At 44.0% G+C, this 18,923-nt stretch overlaps 1 protein-coding gene across 1 annotated transcript in view; it reads right to left on the bottom strand.

The window, feature by feature from the left end:
* The window catches only part of SMYD3 (SET and MYND domain containing 3), a 522,821-nt gene that overhangs the window by 110,658 nt on the left and 393,240 nt on the right, over positions 1–18,923 (bottom strand). The window contains exon 8 of the mRNA XM_080922774.1: positions 13,207–13,317. Coding sequence (XP_080778900.1) covers positions 13,207–13,317 — 111 coding nt within the window. The remainder of the gene's footprint in view (positions 1–13,206; positions 13,318–18,923) is intronic.

Genomic DNA, 18,923 nt, shown 5'->3' with positions numbered 1-18,923 from the left:
AGCTTGTGGAGAACTCTGCCCTGGATCCTTTGTGGAGCTCCAACACAATGACAAGCTATTAGGGAAATTAGTACTTACCGTTTGCACAATGATTTTAATTGACCCTCCTAAATGAAGCTGCCTTGGTAAGAAGATATTCAGTTATAAGATGTAAGAGTTGGGTGATTCTCATCTTCTGAGGTGGTTGTTACACACTGGGGCCCTCTACCGTGTTGAATGCAGCCTAATCGTTTAGAATAATGAGCATGCTTTTGTTTCAGTTGTAGGAAGCATAATTTATTAATTGGCTGCTATTTTATGTGTTCCAGATTAAAGGACACAATAAATTAAGAAATTAGCATCAAGACGATATTGAGAAAATGCCTAGATTGACTGAATTCTGGGAACAAGATGGCTACAAGTTAAGAATGAGGGTATTTATTGCCTAGAGCTAGTTAATGACAAGTTTGGGGACAACTGTTTAAGGGCTTTTAACTGCAGCTTTCCAGTTCTAACAATACAGATAGGCTGAAGTGATTCCAGATCCCTAATTTACATTTTAAACAGGACTCCAGAAAGCTTCATCATTCATTATTACAGCCCCTGTGATCGGACTTGAAGACTGGCAATACAGGTGTAAAGAAGACTGAAAACAGGTTGGCACCAGCCATGGAGACCAAGTAGCCTCCTCACTAAAGGAGGTAGAGCTGCAGGGACACATGCTCTGGCAGCCACACCTCCGTGTAATGGCTGAGTGTCCTAACCTGTACAGAAGGGCCCCGCGGCAGCCTTGGAAGCAGGTGAGCATTTGAAACATACCATCTGCCAAATTCCTGGCTGGTGGTCAGACCTAATCACTCAGTGTTTACGGGCAACTGGCCTCATGGTTATGCTAGGAGAGGTCCCCGAACCTTTTCACAGATTGAAACAATACTGTGATGATCACTGTGGACCAAGTTCTTCCTTAACCTCTCCCCCTTTGACTCTACACCCAAGTGCAGCCCCATGCTTGATTGGGAGTTCTGTGGCACAGCATAGCTGGACAATTGTCTAGTTACTCAGTTACATGGTACCAGTCATTTCTTCCCTCTCTATGGCGGAGGTTCTGAGCTAGATCCCTCCTATCTCTTGCAGCTATTCCCACCAAACTGGCCCTGATACAACTTACCCTGCCCTGCCGTCTCTGCTTACAAGTCTAAGTGCCTGGGATCGTTAGTGTGTGGCAAAAGACCTCTCTGGCCACCATGTCAGCAGATCTGGACAGGATAGAGAATGAATTGTGGATGCTCTATTTGCCATAGAGGTGGAGCCTCAGAGCCACTTCTCAGTCAGGGGTCAGGGAAAGCAGGACAAACACCCGGTAAGTCACCGACTGAATTACACAGTGGCACTATGGATCCCCCTGGGAGCTAGCGAATGTGTAAGGGTCCAAAAATCATTGCAAGAAGACCCTAGACTCAGATAGTTTGCAAAGACAAAGAGCGTTTAATCTGCAGAAACAACCAGCATGCAGGGGTCAACCACTCCTCAAAATGGCGAGCCCATACAAAGGACTGCAGGTCTTCTTTAGGGAACCAGGGGAACTCTCTAGAAGGATTGGGTAATCTTTAATATGATTGGTAGGGGCCAAAGCGATGACATTGATATAACATTGATTGACTACTATGTTAGTTTTATATTTATAGAGTGGGTTAGGTAATCTAAAATTTTACTGGTGAGTGCTGGGAAGGTCACAAGCATCGGTTCTGGTATGGAGGTAAATGGGGTTTGTGTTGTCCTTTCAAATGGATCAGCTTTCCCCAGCTCTATCCTTCAGAAAAGGCTAGGTCTCCACAGGAACTGCTTGTGTCTAGGTAAACATCAAGCCCCAAGCAGCTAGAAAATTCACTTTCTGACCTTGGTCTGTATTCCAACAGCGACTAATGGATGGCTTTACTGGTGCAAGTACCAAGTCCTATGACACTAAGCACTCTATACAATGTGCTTAGGGCACTGGAGACTCTGGCAGGCTGAAAAGGTCAGAGTTCAAGTTTGTTGCTGAGTTCAGTGCATAGGTAAGGGAGGAAACACACTCAACAAAATAAAAGTAATTTCGAACCATTCCATTTCTGCAAAGAGTAGGATGATGAATGGGGATTAGAACACATCTTCCTACCTCTGAAATCTGAGACCTTCTTTTCATTGTCACTAGACTGGCTACCTACAGACTTTGGAACCCTCTGCTGCCTGTTGCTGCTGTGCAGTGAGCTATTTGCTCTCTTCACTACCGGAGTGATGCTCTAGTTGTTGTGATCACTTATAGGTATTTTCAGGAGCTACAGAGACAATGCTGTGAGTAAGGTGATTGCCACAGGAGCATGAGGACCTGCATTGAGATGCCCTGAACCCGAGGGAAAACAAGGCAAATAGAGAGTATCTGTAATCCCAGCACTCACATGGCCAGGGCCCAGACAGACACAGGAGGGTCCCCTGAAACTCAAGGACCAGCTGGCCTGGCAGAGAATGAGAGATCTTGCCTCATATAAGATAGAAAGTAAGGGCTGACATTCAAGGTAATCCTCTGATCCCCCACACTCACACATGCACAGAACATTTTAAGAGAAGAATGAGGAGGAGAAAGAAGAGGAGGAAGAAGAAGAGAAGAAGAAAGATAGATATACACTCTCATGGTCTGTTTCCAGCTTAGGACCAACAGAACATGGTGTCTCCTTGAATTATAATGAATAAGGAATAAACAGCAGGGAGGCTTGTCCCATGATGCCTCACTACTCTGTCTTGTTCTGAGCAAAAGGCTCCAAGCATGGTGTCATCCAGCAAGGAAAACTGTTTTCTCCCTCCTTTTGTATTTCAGGACTGGATCCCCTGTGGCCCAGGCTGGCCTTAAGCTCAGCACGCAGTGAGGTTGGTCTTGAAATTCATTAGAGTGCTCTCACCACAGCTGGCTAAGAAAAGTGAGCCTCACACAGGAAACCCTGAAAGAAGTATAGGTCTTAGATGGAGGAGAACTTGAGAAAAGTCAGAGTGTTCCTTTCAGAGCCACAGACATCTGCGTCCCACCTTGCCCTTTAGTGGGAGCTATGCCCGGAACTGTAGGGGGACCAGGGCAGAGTTGGTAGTGGTGGAAGGCAGTGATGTATGAGGAGGTCACTGTGGATGAAGAGCATCAAGCACCCTAACATAGAGACCACTGCAGTCACACAGATGGTAAATGGAAGGGGAAGCGATTACTAATGACTCAATCGGGAAGGCTCTGAGAGCTGCCAAGAAGCCTAGGAGAGAAATTCAGATTCGCATCATCAAATGCCAGGAACGGGAGGCTGTAGTTCTTGGAACTTTGAAATAGATATCATTTTAGAATGATATCACCCACTACTACTGAGCATCTTCCAGCTCCCAAGCTACACATACATTATCTAATTGAAAGCAAAACAGCTTGGCTAAGTATCGGTAAGTCTATTACAGGAGAGAAAAGAGTCTGGGAGAAGGAAGTTTGCCACCCCAAGCGGCCGGCGTGCAGCAGGCCAGAGCAAGAGTGCTCTCAGGCACTCTCTTCCCACTTATGATCACGCTGCCTCCTGCTTCTCCCTGGTCTACCTTTGCACTATTCCTGTGTTATCCTGGGGCTTCAAACTGAGATACTGAGGGAGGGTCTGCTGAGGTGACCCATCAGGTAAAAACATTTACTGAGAAACCCTGAGGGCCTGATATCTGGCACCCATGCTATAGATGGAAGGGGCCAATCAGCTCCTAAAAGATGTCTTCTGATTTCCACATGTACACTATGTGTAAGGCATACAACCCCCTCTCCTGAGACACACACACACACACACACACCCATACAATGAATAGAATTTAAAAATGAGTTACAACGAATAATATATTGTAAATATATTACTCAATAAACATTACCAGAACAGCAGGATATCCTTGGCAAAAGAAATGAAATTTTGTACTACATAATACATGAGTATAAAGTCCCAAAATATAAATCTTGAATAGAAAACACAAGTTTAAAAAATCTTTATTCTCTTGGATTGGGCAAAGATGTCTTACACAGAATATCAAGGCCTCATCCACACAAGGAGAATGCTGATATGGCAGGCTGCATCCAAACCCAAACTTCTACTCCTCAAAGACTGTCAACAAGGCAAAAGGACAAGGATCAGGTGGAAAAAGACAAATTACATGACGTGTATTTGCTATCAGAATGAAAGACTCTCATATTCAGCAAGAAAACATCCAACTTTTTCCAAATAGGCAAAAGATTTGAACAAATATGTCTTCAAATGAGATAAGCATGTGAAACACTTACAGGTAGATGATATATTTGAAAGAACAATCATTAGTTAGTAATGAATACAAAGTAAGTACAAATTCAAACGACAATGCATTCCATCACACACAAGGATGAAAATAAAGACAAGCACAGACAAGAATGAGTCACAACTGGAGTTCTAAGTCACAGCTGGTGGGAATGTAAATGTGTCTACCACTCAGCGAAACAACCTAGCAAGATCAAGCTCAGCATATTATATCAGCATATTATTTGCCACATTATTAGCAATCCCAATCCTAAATATTTATCAGCATAAAATGAAAAGTTACATTCATCCCTTGCAATCTGGGTGGAAGCCTAAGTTAGTATCCCCATTATGGAAAGCATCATGGGAGTCTCTCAAAAACTAAGCTAGAATTACTTTGATGACCTGTGGCTTCTACTCCACCTCCAAGGAAATGAGATCAGGACACCATAGTGATGGGGTTCTGTCTGGTTCTCACTGTGCCCTATTCTCAACAGTTGAGAATGAAATCAGCCCCTGCCGACCACCTGACGCGTGCATAAAGAATATCGCTCTACATGCATCCACGTTTACATGTGTGTATGCATATATGCAATACTAGGTGGCCATGAAAAAAAGAATGAGCTCCTGTTGTTGGTGTGAACATGGGCAGAACTGGCAACTGTCATAACAAGAAAGATAAGCCAGTCAAGGATCTTGCCACACCATCCCATGTATGAATCACATGTAGAATCTGAAAATGTTGATTTCACAGAAGTTGAAAATAGAGAGGCTGGGAATGCAGCTCAGTGGTAGAGCACTGGCCTCAACAGGTGTGACTGAGGCCTAAGTTCATTTCCTGCCGTTGAAAAAACAAGCTGGGAATGGAATGATGGCAAGAAGAGCCAACAGGGAAGGGAACCCTGAGGAGAGGCTGATGGATGGGTACCAGGTTCTAATGAAATCCAGACTGGACGATCTGGTAGGTGATTACAGACAGGGACTGGTTACTGTAGATCTCAAAAATAAGGAGGAAAGAATTTCAAATATTTTGCCATAAAATATTGATAACTGCTTGTCATAGTTTTTTTTTTGGGGGGGGGGTCAACTCAACAGAAATCTAGACATACATGGAAAGAGAAAGTTGCAACTGAATTGCCTCCTGCATAATGGGCTGTGGTTATATGTGTCCATGGGGCATTTTCCTAACTGATGATTGATGGAGGAGGGCCCAGCCTTCTCTGGGTGGTGTCATCTCTGGACAGGCAGGCCTGAACTACATAAAGAATAGCTAAGCAAGCCATCAGGAGCAAGTTTATGTAGAGTACTCCTTGATGGCTCTGCTTCAGATCCTGTCTCCAGGTTCCTGCCTTGGGTTCCTGTCCTGACGTCCCTCGGGGATGGAGTATGACCTGGGTGTTGTAAGACGAAATAAAGCCTTTCTTCCCACATGTTGTTTTTAGCTCCTGTTTTATTACAGCGATAGAAAGCTAACTGGAATACTGTTTGCAGAGATAAATATGCTTAGCAGGATTACACAGAGCACCCATGCATAAAAATATGACATGGTACCCAGCTGGAAATCAAGCATAAATATTATCAATGGAACCAAATGAGGAATTTTGAGGGGCATACAGAAGAACTGTACCCCTAAAGAGTAATGACACCAATTTCATGCATTTGTCAGGACTGAAAGAATTGTATAGTCCAAAAAATAAAAAGGGAATTTTACTAAACATAAACTACATTCCAGTTTTTTTTTAAAAAAAATACACGGATTTTGTATCCATTATAGATTTATAGATACAGCACAGCGCACACACACACACACACACACACACACACACACACACACACACACACACTGGAAAAGGGTGTAGTCCAGAAAGCCCTGTTAGCTCACTTACTGAATGGAAATAGAACAATCACAGCTTACACATGTGGCAGAAATTAGCCAAGATGTGGAGTATAAGGAACTTAGTCAAGCACCTCACCAGTACTCGGTGTTGCCAAAACTTTAGCAGCTATGCTAACCTCTCATGTTCTCTAAGGAAGATATACGTTATGTTTCTCACACACAGCTGTGGACTGCTCACTGGCCCAACGCTCCATTTATAGCCAACATATTCTCTGCATCATATCAGCAGTGGTTGTTGAACCGTGGACTGGGGGCTTCATGTTAAGGTAATGTCTTAGTCATCCTGCACAAAGCATCACGACCACGAAGCAAGTTGGGGAGAAAAGAGTTGATTCAGTTTATATTTCCACATTGCTGTTCACAACCAAAGGAGGTCAGGACTGGAACTCACACAGGGTGGGAACTTGGAGGCAGTAGTGAATGCAGAAGCCATGGATGGATGATGATACTTACAAGATTGCTTCCCCCTGGCTTGCTCAGCCTGTTTTTTTTTTTTTTTTTTTTTTTTTTTTTTTTTTTTTTTAATAGAACCCAACACTACCAGCCTAGGGATGGTGCCACCCACAATGGACTAGGTCCTCCTCCCCCTGCCCCCCTTGATCACTAGTTGATAAAATGTCCTACAGCTGGATCTCCTGGAGACATTTTCTCTAGGGAGGCTCCTTTCTCTGTGATAACTCCAGACACACAAAAACAGCCAGAACAGGTTTGGTCTAATAAATAGTTCTTGTCCAATGTGGTCCAGAGAAGCCAGAATTTTGGTATCCTTAGAGTATACCAAAAATCAGTAAATATTTGCAGAAACTGGAAGGTTATAAGGTTCTTTGTGTCACCATGGACTGTGGAGTGACACTCTTCTTAAATGCAAAGTAGACTCTGGGACCCATCTCAGTTGTAAGAAGACGCCTATGGATCTGCCTAAGAAACACATAATCAAACTCTGTGGTGCAGGGACAGGATATTATATGTCAAACACCAAGACCACACTAATGACTTCCCAGGAAAGACATGGTACCTGTTCAGAGGTCACCCAGTGCTTTGTGGCAGCTCTGGGTGTAGGAGTATGGGTTACAAGTCAAGAACGCCTTTCCTTGTTAACATGGTGTTAACATGAACATCAGCCATCCCTGCAACCATTCCAGAGATTCCTATCCCTCTGCTTATTTAGAAAAGCAAGAGGAGGACAAGGGGATAGTTCAGTAGGTCAAGGTGTGTGTTACCAAGACTGAGGATCCAAGTTCGATTCCCTGAGCCCACATGATAGAAGAAGAAAACTGATTTCCACAGGTTATCCTTAGATTTTGTGTGTGTGTGTGTGTGTGTGTGTGTGTGTGTGTGTCTAAATACTCCTCTGCTAAATCTCTCCTATCTTTCTGAAGATAACATGCCTTGCCTATGACGAAAACTTTAGAAACAGGAAACACATTTTGCTTAGGTGGTTAAAACTTGGGATGTAAAACAATTCAGAACTGTTTGGCCTCACCATCCTGCCACGAGGCAGTTCTGTTCATAATTAACTTAGCAAAATAGGGAAAAGAAACAGGAAAAAAAGAAAGAAAAGAAAACAACTTGGTTTACTAATGACTTTTCAGAAATTGCTCACATGTCAAAAGGACTCAAGTTGCCAGAATAATGTTCTTGGATAGAAACTTCATCTGCTTCCCTTTGAATACAGCTTTAACCTAATATTGCTTTCTCTCCTGAACAACCGTGGCTTCTTCCTGCAGCCTCCTGCCCAGGTGCCCCAGTTAGGAGGCACAGCCACAACACCCAGCACCTTCAGAAAGCGAGGCTGGCCATCCTGCATGGCACCAACACACCCTCGGCACAATATGGAGTGGGAGCAAGTGGGGTGCAAATTGCTGAAGGGCCAAACTTGGGTGCCATCAGAAGAACCCTAATGTTATCAACCATGCAAGTGCCTTTGACTTTTCAAAACGCACACGACCCACCTAGTAAACATGAAACGTGTAAGGCCTGAGCTGGAAGAAACAACGCTTGGGAAGGGTTGCCTGAAGCACTTTTCACAGTGGTTTTGTCTGAGGAAGATGAAAATTCATTCTTGCAGTGGAACAAACCATTAGAGGCCCCTCAGAATCACACCGCTGCTTGTCATTCTTGTATTTTTTTTAAGATATAATTTTAAATTATGTCAGTCAGTCACACTGAGGAATGTTATAAAACCTTGAGCATTTCAGTGGCCATGGGGTCTGACAAGAACTCTGCCTCCGTTTGAGGAGAACTGTGACTTAGCCAATCCTGTGTGTGCTCAATCCTGTGCTTTCTGTGAACTCTGAGACTGCTGCTAGCTGTGTACCGAGAAGTCCGGAGTGAATCTGTGATTTATGTAGGCCGTTATGAAAGAGAGCACTGGGCATACATTCTGGGGACTAGCCTGTCTTCTCTTTTTGTCTTGTCTTATTTATCTCTCAGATCAATATAAAGATGCTTGGCTGTTTTGTGATATACTCAGACATTCCCACACATGTGTAAATATGTGCTTATATGTGCACACATAGGTACATGAACACAATTTCAGAGTGTTTTGGGTAGACAAAGGACGTTTAAAGGACGTTGGTATTTGCAAAAGAAAGAAGTAAAGGAAAATCTGGCTTTGGGGGCCATGACCTTGGAGAACACAAAATACGGAGCTATGAATTGAGAAAGTTTATCTTGAACACTAACCCTGAGCAAAGCAGAGATGATGGAACAGGGGTGCACAAGACAGCGTTCTCTAAGACAGGATGTGGTGTGAATGAGAAGAAAGAGCTGGAGAACAGTCAGGGGTTACTTCCTAATCTGTAAGCAAACAAGAGCTTTGAGTGGACTGATAGACATGGCAACTTATTGTTATTTTAATAAATTATATTCAGGGGTGTTCATATGTGTGGTGTTTGTGGTATGTGTGTATGTGGTGTGTGTGTTATCTATGTGTGTGTGGTATGACTATTTGTATGTGGTGTGCAATGTATATGTGTGTGTGTGGTTTGTGTGTATGTGTACATGGTATACGTGTGTGTGGTGTGTATTTGTGTATTTGGGAGGTATGTATGGCATGTGTGTATGCAGTGCCTGTGTGTAGTATGTGTTATTGTTGTTGTTGCTGTTGGTGGTGGTGGTGGTGGTGTGTGTGTGTGTGTGTGTGTGTGTGTGTATGGTATGTGGGTTATGTATGCAGTATATGTGTGTGGTATTTGTGGTGCATGTGTGTGTGTGTGTATAAATGTGTATGCCGGTGTACATGCCTGTATACACACATGAGGAAGCCAGAGTAGGACACTGGATGCCTTCCTCTGTTGCTCTCTGCTTTATCCTGCGTTAAACAATGACAAGCAGCGGTGTGATTCTGAGGGGCCTCTAATGGTTTGTTCCACTGCAAGCTTGAGACAAAGCTTCTCACTTGACTTGAAGCTGGCTGCTGTTTAGTTAGACTGGGCTGTCCAGCGACATCCCAGGATCCTTCCATCTCTACCCCAACTCTGGGGTTACAGGCATTCATGGCTGTTTCTAGCTTTTATGTGAGTGCTGGAGATGCAAACTATGCTCCTCCTGCTTCCAGAGAAAGCTCTCCGACCCCCTGAGCCATCTCCTCAGCCCCAGCTGTGGTGATTTAATAGAAGAATTAAATACAGTTAGCCTGAGGGAAGAGAAAGTGACATGAGCAGTAAACACAGATTTTTCTTCTTCTCTTTTGGGTGTAGGGAGATAATAAAGCATGGGGCATGGAGGGGAGCCTGCTGTGTACCAATCACGAACTTATGGAAATGCTCCATCCCTTTCGTCTGTTCTGCTTGTGTTGTCTTAGATGCTGACTGAGGAAAGACATTGGACATCCTTGAACATTTCCAAGTCTCCCTAAGATGGTCAGCTTTATTTCTTCCAGATACTAAGCTGCTACTGATTTAAAGAGGAAATCCACGTATGCATACCGTAGATGCTAAAAGTAGGGCTTCTGCCTTCCCAAAACAGGAAACCAGCAAACTCCAGCAACAGGCAGATGTGAGCACCAGCTAGGTACCGACATGATTAGGAAGAGCTGAGACTATGAGCTTCCCAGGTTCCAAGAAAAACATGTAACTAGGACTGGAGCACAATTAATGTTGACTGTCCTGGGATTCTGAATTTACAGCCTTTGGGGAATTGCGCTAGTCGTGAACCTACCTGTGGATCATTTTTTCCCCTGGACACATTAATACTATGGAGTCTTGGGTGTGTATATCACTAAACAGAATAAAATTCTCAGATAAAAGGAAAATTGAAAATATAACTAGGATTATGAATGTAAGTATATCTCCTACTTGCCCCCACATGGAAACATTTCATAAAAACATGGAAGAATGGGGTTGGAAGAGGCCATAAAGCCATGTAGTCCACGTTCCTTATAATCTAGACAGAATAAACCCAGGGAGAGACCACTCTTTGGCCTATCTCTAACACAGCAGTAATGACGTGTCATGTTTGTTACATGCCAACTTGACTGGCCACAAGATAACTGACATTAACATTTTATCTATGAACTGAGTAAAAACGAGTTCTCTCTCCCCCATGTGGGTGGACCTCGTCCAATCAGCTGAAGGCCTGCACAGAATAAGGAGGCTGGGTTTCTATCAACTAAGAGGGAACAGTCTCTACTCCCTGCTTTAATGGGGATAGTGGTCATTCCTATCCCTGGCTTCAAATCTGAATATCAACTCTTGGTCTTGAGCCTATAAACTCTTAGTCTGAAATTCAGACCAGTTGGCTCTCTTGTGTCTCCAGCTGGGTGTCAGATCTTAGGATCTGTTAACTTCCATATTGTTGAGAGCTGGTTATAATTGACTGACATAGTGTTATGAGCTCTACAACGTTATGATGGAGCTGAAAAGGTATTGTTGCATAGTGATACCATAGATGGTGCAGCATTATTGCACAATACATTGCCAGTATAAAAAAGCCTACTGCACTGGCAATAGAATCAAGTATTTGCACCCTCAAGTATAATATACAGTGGTCAATAAATGACTGTGTTACTTGTTTGTTATGCTATACTTTGTGATTTTAGAGCATAGTAGCTATACTCTATAAAATAAGCTCACCATAGTAAGTATATTGTGTTCCTATAAACACAATAACAAAATTACCTAATGACAAATGTATGTATCCCACTGTGAACTAACATATGACAACTGCGTTAAACAATGACCTGTATCCCTCAGAGGGTCTACAATGCTCCCTAACAGCTCCAGCACCTTCTTTTCCCTGTCTAGTGCTTAAACATACCAAGTACTGGGGTACAGCAGCCATCTTGGGAACATGAGGACAAAAGTTACATGCTATGAACTGCTACAGAATAAGAAAAGAACTGAGCACTGTCTTAGTTACTGTTCTTTGCTGTGATGAATAACCATGATCAAGGCAATGTATAAAAGGAAGCATTTAGTTGGAAGCCTGACTAGAGTGTTAGAGGGTTAGTCCATGAACGTCATAGTAGAGATCATGATAGGAAGCAGGCAGCCAAGCAGGCATGGCACTGGGGCAGTAGATGAGAGCTGCAGGCAGAGATCAAGACCCTAGGCCTGGTGTTCACTTTTGAAACCTCAAAGCCTACATACTAAAACATAGCTCCTCTAACAAGGCCACACCTCCTGATCCTTCCCAAACAGTTTTACTGTGTACCAAATATTCAAATATATAAGACTACTGGGACCATTTTCATTCAAACCACCACAGAAACTCAGTCTGGTGGTACAGGCCTATAATCACAGCTATTCAGAAAGCTGAGGCAGGAGGACCACACTTTTTTAACTTTGTGAGACTCTGTGTTACAATAAAAATTAAAATAAACAAATCAATAAGTGTTAAAAATATAGCTGAGCATTGATCTAGCATAACATTAAAGTAGACCAAATTCTGGTGCTATCTATCTGCAGCAGATTCAACTTCTCTACTTAATTCTTCTTTCTTTTCTTTGAGACAGGATCTCACTTTATAGCCCTGGCTGATTTGGAACATCCTCCAGAGACCAGGCTGGCCTGAAACTCAGATATCCACCTGCATCTGCCTCTTGAGTGCTGGGATTAAAGGAGTGCACCACCATGGATTCTGAGATTAAAGACATATCCTACCTGGATTCTAGGCTCAAAGACACATTCTACTGTGGATTCTGGGATTAAAGGCATATGTTACCACTCCCAGTTCTTAATGCTCCTTTTCATACAAAACCACTTGTATCTGCTGTTTCCAGTATTCTAAGGGGCTCATAGCCCTTTCTCAAGAAGAGCAATTGACTTCTCCACCAAAAGTGAAGAGAGAACCACAGGTGGCCCCAGCATGGTGCAGGAATACCCGTGGTTGAGCCTGCAGACCTGGGTGGGAGACCTGTTTCCACAGCCTCTTTCTTTATATTATCCCAGAGGTGCATCTCTGAGCCTGTCTTGAGTTTGGCTTCCCGATTTATTTATAAGTATTGACATAAAATGAGAAAATGACCATAAAAGACATCTAACAATGTAAATGTAAGATTATGGCATATAACCTGATTGTGTGCAAACTAAAGGGGACAGTAACACGAGTAATTGGAGGGCAGTTTATTATCTTTATGGCATTTATTTTGGCTCTTCTTGCTTCCTCAGAGAGTAAGCGTTGTGAGGTAAGTGAACTCCATCTGATAAGGGCACTGCAGAGGAGGAACAAATTTAAAAGAACCAAGAAGACAAAATACTACTTGGTATGTTTATTGCTCAGCAGTAACTGCTATCAATCTTAACGTAATTCTGGCTTCTTACTATACACTGTAACAGCCCTCTGGCCTTTCATTTCCTTTTAATTACATGTTTAACGTCATGTGTTTAACGACTATATTCCCATGATGCCCGACGCCCCAGAGATCTTAAATCTCACCTTGTCAGGAGACAAAGTTACCAGGAAATGAGCTCAGCAAACGTCCCGTTCTACTTACCAGTGGACTTCACAGTGGTGTGAGCACAACCGAGCTCCCGGGCCTTTCAGATACCACCATGGAATACTTAGACCTGTTTCCATTCCACCTACCTTGTCCCGGGTCTGGCACCGGATGCAGTCACACTCAAAGCAGTACTGGTCCCTCAGCTGCTTCCGGCGTTCCTCGCTGGTCATCAGCATGTCCAGGTAGCAGATGGTGAGCTGTGGAAACCGAGGGAAAGGCTTGCATGGCCTCGTTTTCATCTACTGTTATTAGCGCTGCTAGTTCTTAAAATAAGGCAGGGAGAGGCTGAAGAGAAAGGAGCCGCCGACAGCCTCCTCCCCTAGTGACTGTTCTTGTCTGGCTCACCGTTAGCATGCACACATTACATGCTTAATTTAAAGAATTAGGTTTATGACCTCAGCACCTTTTTGTACTTTATCTTTTTTGCTGTTGTTTTTCTTTCATCAAATAGTAAAACATAAGGAGTTATTTCCTATTTAGTGTCACTGAGGTTTGGCCATAAATTCTATGACCCTTGATGACCAGAGTTTCAGTCTGTTTTTGATCCCCAGTCTTCAGGTGACACCATGGGCATAAATGTGATTCCACTGATTGAACCCCCAACACTCAAGAATCAAATTCATATTAGAACAGAACTCTTCTCCCGGCCGTCCTCCCCTGCAGAGCCTCCATAGTTAGGAGAGGGTGGGCAGTAGCTCTGTTTCATGTTGTCTGGACCCTCTGCTCCTCCCTTGACACTAACATCCAAAACCACCAGGAAGCCGTTGGATCCACATTTAAAACACATCCAAAACTGACCACTTTTAATCTTTCCCAGTGTCAGCTCCCAACCTGGCCCACCACCATCTTGGGATGGTCTCCCTGCCCCTGTCCTTCTCTCCCTAAAAGGAATCTCTTTCATTCTATATGATCTAGCCTTCTCCACAACTGAAGTCAGACAGGCTTTCTTCAGTTTGAAATACTACACCGGCGCCCCCTGTTGTCTGAGGAGAGCCGAGATCTTACAGTGCAACCTGAGGGTGGCCTCTGGACTGTGTAGTCGATGATGAATCAAGGGAAGGAAATACAAAGTCCTCATTTCGAAAATTGTTTACTATTTGGTAAGAGTGTATGTAAGTATGTGTGCTCGTGGGTGTGTGACTCTAATGATAAAGCATTGTTTTGTGATGTTTACTATTTTTAAATATTCATTTTTCAAATTTGGCAAAATTTGAAAAGTAAATATTTAAAAACAGTAAATATTCTGTGATGATGCAAAACAGTAGCCTGTGATGACGCAAGTAAAATATGTGTCTTTCGTCACTGGGGACAGAAAAGCAAGAGCTTCATATAAGGTGCACCCACTCTTCCAAATGCATGCCCCTGCCTGAACGTCCCCTTCCCTCTGTCCCCTTTTCTGTGGCTCTCAATGCCCTGGCTGGTATGGCCTCTTTACTGTCCCTTCACAATCTCACTTCAGGCCAGTGTTCTCCCAGATCCACCAAGGTGGCCTCCCTGATCCTCCTCCCTTTCAATCAAATCCCATTTTCTCTAGGAGGAGTAACCTGCGCCTATTTAAAATAACAACTGGTTCTCACCACGCCCAGCGCTCCTCCCCTCCCCCCTGTCTGCCTGAGCTTTATTCAGCTAAAAGATACTAGCTTGTACTGTGCAATATACAGGACTTATTTATCTGTTTTCAAATGCAGAATGTAATTAGGGGCGTGGAGGAGGGAGGCAGGGTTTTCTGTTGAAAGAGTTGAGAACGCCCCAGAGCAGACACTCTGTGTGATTTTTCTTATACTGAAAACAAAGCATCCCTTGTCTACTAAACAGGATTTTACTTGTTTTAAGTCAAGGTAGGACAGGAAAGGCCTCTTGACAGAAAGTGACTTGACTGTGGCCTCCTTGAGGAGGAGGAAGTCTGGACAGCCACATCGGTCTGACCCACACTGTCCCCACGGTAGAACACAGGACCTGAGCTGACTCCCTGGCTCATCACAGACAGGGTCTCATGTGAGAAATCTGTGTGGCGCTGCCTTCCACAGGAAAAGCCCGCGCAAGAGTAGATCTGGCCTTGTGGAACACCTCAGGTGACTGGGATTTGTCTTTGACCCCATTCGAGCCTGACTCCTTCACCTGGATGGTGGCAGGCGCCGTTCTTGGGGTGGCAGTGGAACATACCATCAGAAGGCACCTCTACAGCCCCACCAAGGAACCTACAAAGTACAAGCCCCGCCGAGCAGAGCGGTGGCAGCCCTTTTGGCTGAGACAATGGTCGCTTTTTCATTTCTTCTGCCTTTCTTTTGCATCTTGATCTGGAGGCGGGGTCAGAGGTGAAAGGACTACAGCTTAAGGCCCGTTCCCCGTGACTTCCGGTGGACCCCATGCTCCACAGTCCAAGCAACCCATCTCCAAGCATGCATCGGAGAACATCTTTATCCTTACGTTTGGGGATGTACTCTCATCCTGTATCCTCAGACTCTCTGGTCCTGGATAGGTCCCCACACAGGTGAGGGGTAAGCTAGCTGAAGACTATGCTCCCTGCAAATTCCTTCTAGGACCCTGTTTTCAGCCCAGCCTGAAGACCATGAGTCACTAGCCAATGCTTTCAGGTCAAACCAATGGTAGAAGCTCTTTGGTAATTACAAGATACGGTGATGCCACCAACTCCACAGTGTCTGACTCCAAAACGGTATTAGAAGGGCTAAAACTTAGGAGTGGCCATGCCAGGCAGGAGACTAGTTACTTCGTCTAACCCACTGTCTTCCTGGGTAGGCTGCAATCTGAAGGCTTTACCCAAGCAATGACTTTCTAACTCACTTCCCGGTGGCTTCTTCTACCTTTTACCTTCTAAACTGCTGAGAGAGAGAGAGAGAGAGAGAGAGAGAGAGAGAGAGAGAGAGAGAGAGAGAGAGGAGAAGAGGGGCTGGGGGAGAGAGGGGGAGGGAGGGAGAAGGGGGGGAGAGACAGGGAGAGAAGGGAGAAGGAGGGAGAGAGGGAGGGGGAGAGGGGAGAGAGAGCTCTCCCTAACACCCACAGCTTATTGAATCATTCCTCTATGTGAGGACTTCAGACAGCTTCTCCCTACCTACAGATGGAGCCCCATGCGACTCTTTTAGACTGACTGCAGGTCTACTTCCTAGCCTTGGTGTCTTTTCCTGTGCCTCATACAGTCCTGACTGTACATGTGTCTCTGAAATGTGTGACGCTACCTTGACTCTGTGCCCTGCTGCCTTCTCCAGTGCCTTTCTTAGCCCCATCCTTCATGGTTGGCTTTAAAATGTTCCCTCCCTCCGGGATAGGGACTCCTTCTCCCCTCTGTGCCCCTCATGCCGATGAAGTTTGCAGATGATACTGTGCTAAACTAAAGCTAAGGGGCTCGGTGGCAGAAACATCCCAGAAGCACACAGCTAGCTTGAAATGGCAGCTCAGCCATTGTATTATGCAAAGATAAAAACTTTATTAAAGGCTCATAGATTCACAAGTTTAAATGGAGTCGCTGCTCACTACATGTAGGGCTCATTTAGTGGGCGCACACATACAAAACTTGGTCATTGATCAACTGGTGCTTTAATGGCACAGAACAAAGTTGCATTAAAATATTAATGCTCTGACCATTGCTCTGCCATTTAAGTGTAACTCTTATGGGGAAAAATGCATAAATCATTTCCAGCTTTAGAGCAATATCACGGAGGTTTCAGAAACGTGTTCAAATCGCAAAGCACAGAAAACTGTTTTCCCTGAAAGCATCTTTCCCATCAACAATGGAGTGCAGAATAAAACCCAATCTTGTTTTCATCTTTGTAGTATATTGTCACAGTTACACATTTTCTCAATACTGGCTCTGAGGGGGAAAAAAAGAGACAAAAACAAAACAAAACAAAAAATCCCACTTCAGTTTAAAGTCAAACCCAAATGTCATTTCTGTTCCTTTTCTTTGTTACACAAATTCTAGTAATTTTGTCTTCTAAATATTGTATTCACTTCCTCTATTCTGAGTTTCCACATGGACTCTTCCTGACTTCAGACTGTCATTGTCAACTCTTGCCTGGAGGGACAGCCTGACCCTCCTAATCTTATTCATGACTATACATATAAGATCTTGTCACACCTCCCCTCCTCTCTAAACTTGGGGGGGGGCATTGCCTGGCCCTCGTCCCTCTGCAAATATTTACTAAAAGCCTCCCACATAGCAGACACTTAGGAAATCCTTGAGTGAACAGCATTCTGTAAAAAAGCCCCAGACATTGGTTCGGTTCCCATGTATTCTTTGTTCCTGGCTCAGTGAAATCTCCACACCACACGTAGCTTCTGTCTCCTCGCCTGGAACACTGGTCCCTGCCTCACCTAACTTTATCTCTATAGATCCTTTCAGATATAAAGGCAACTTTTCTATGTCCTCTTAACTGCCCTCCAACCCTGGTACCTTCATATGCCCCGGGTACCCTTTTCTGAGTATCTATGAAGTCTTACATTACCACACTTCTCATATCCTGTTACTTTCCACCTTCTGTTCTGTGTCTTCTTCCACATGAGAAGGTCATTCTGATACATGGATTCCTCAGTGTCTGGAATGGTCACTCAGCTAGAAAGTCCTCTATGAATCTGTTACATGCTCTAGCAAACCAAAATTACTGAATAAAAAACCAGATGACCCTAATCCCCAAACAAAACAAAAATTGATATTAGGGATTAGCGATATGTTCAATTCATGCAAATCACTATCCTCCCAAGTGATGAGGCCCCAGAGGATACTGGACTGGTGTGCAAGTTACAAGAGCTCCAAGTTCTTTTAGCCAGTAGACTCCACATGCTGGTGCCTAACATGTGAAGTTAGCCCAAGTTCACAGTCTGGCTAACTGCTGAGCCATGGTCTGTAAGACTGAGACTATCAAATGCTTCATAGCCCAAGCACTGCTGAGGGGCACCCTTCAGTAACCCAGCACACAAGTCAAGGCATGTAAGCATAGGGAACGTGGGACTGAACACAAACTGTAGAAAGTGGCTGGGTGCAACTCTCAAACTTCAAAAACTGAAACTAGACTCAGGACTTTCATGACTTTGAACATCCTTATGTTGCAAAGTGCTACATCCCAGAGGATGGTTTTATGTGGAGAGAAACACAAGGTAGATGATTTCCAAGGTAAGACCTGTTACGGTGAAAGTCTCCAACTTTTCCTAGCTCTCCTTGCGGACAGGCTACCATGACCCCATCTCAGACTCACAGGGAAATAACTTCCATGTTTCTTCCTGGAGCCATGTGGCATACTTAAAGCTGTCTGTCAGCTGAAAAATGGCCCTGTCCGACCACTCTGCATCTGGTTTTACTTTTAGGCAGCCTTCTTCAACATACACAAACAGTGCTATGATGCAGCTCAATGATGCAGTGCTTCCTAGCAAGCACGAGACCCTAAGTGTGATCCCTAGCATGACAGAAACAGGAATCAATAAACAACCAAAACCAGTGCACACACATACATACATACATACACACAGAGAGACACAGACATACACAGAGAGAGACACAAACACACATACACACAGAGACACACAGAGACACACAATACACACATACACAAACACACAGACACACACATAGACACACAACAGACATACCTACACATATATAAACACACATACAAACACATATAAACATACACACATGCAAAGACACACAAACCTACACACAGACACATAGACACACACACATACATATAAGACACACATGCACATGCACACACAGTCTTCTAGTTCAGGCACTTCTAGTCTTTCCTCCTTGGGTTTATATTCTGGTACTTATATCCCACCTGGTTCACATCAA

This window comes from Micromys minutus, assembly GCF_963924665.1.
Source record: "Micromys minutus genome assembly, chromosome: 1".
NCBI classification, from domain to species: domain Eukaryota; kingdom Metazoa; phylum Chordata; class Mammalia; order Rodentia; family Muridae; genus Micromys; species Micromys minutus.
The sequence above is the reverse complement of the archived record's forward strand: the minus strand, read 5'-3'. Positions and strand labels throughout refer to the sequence as shown.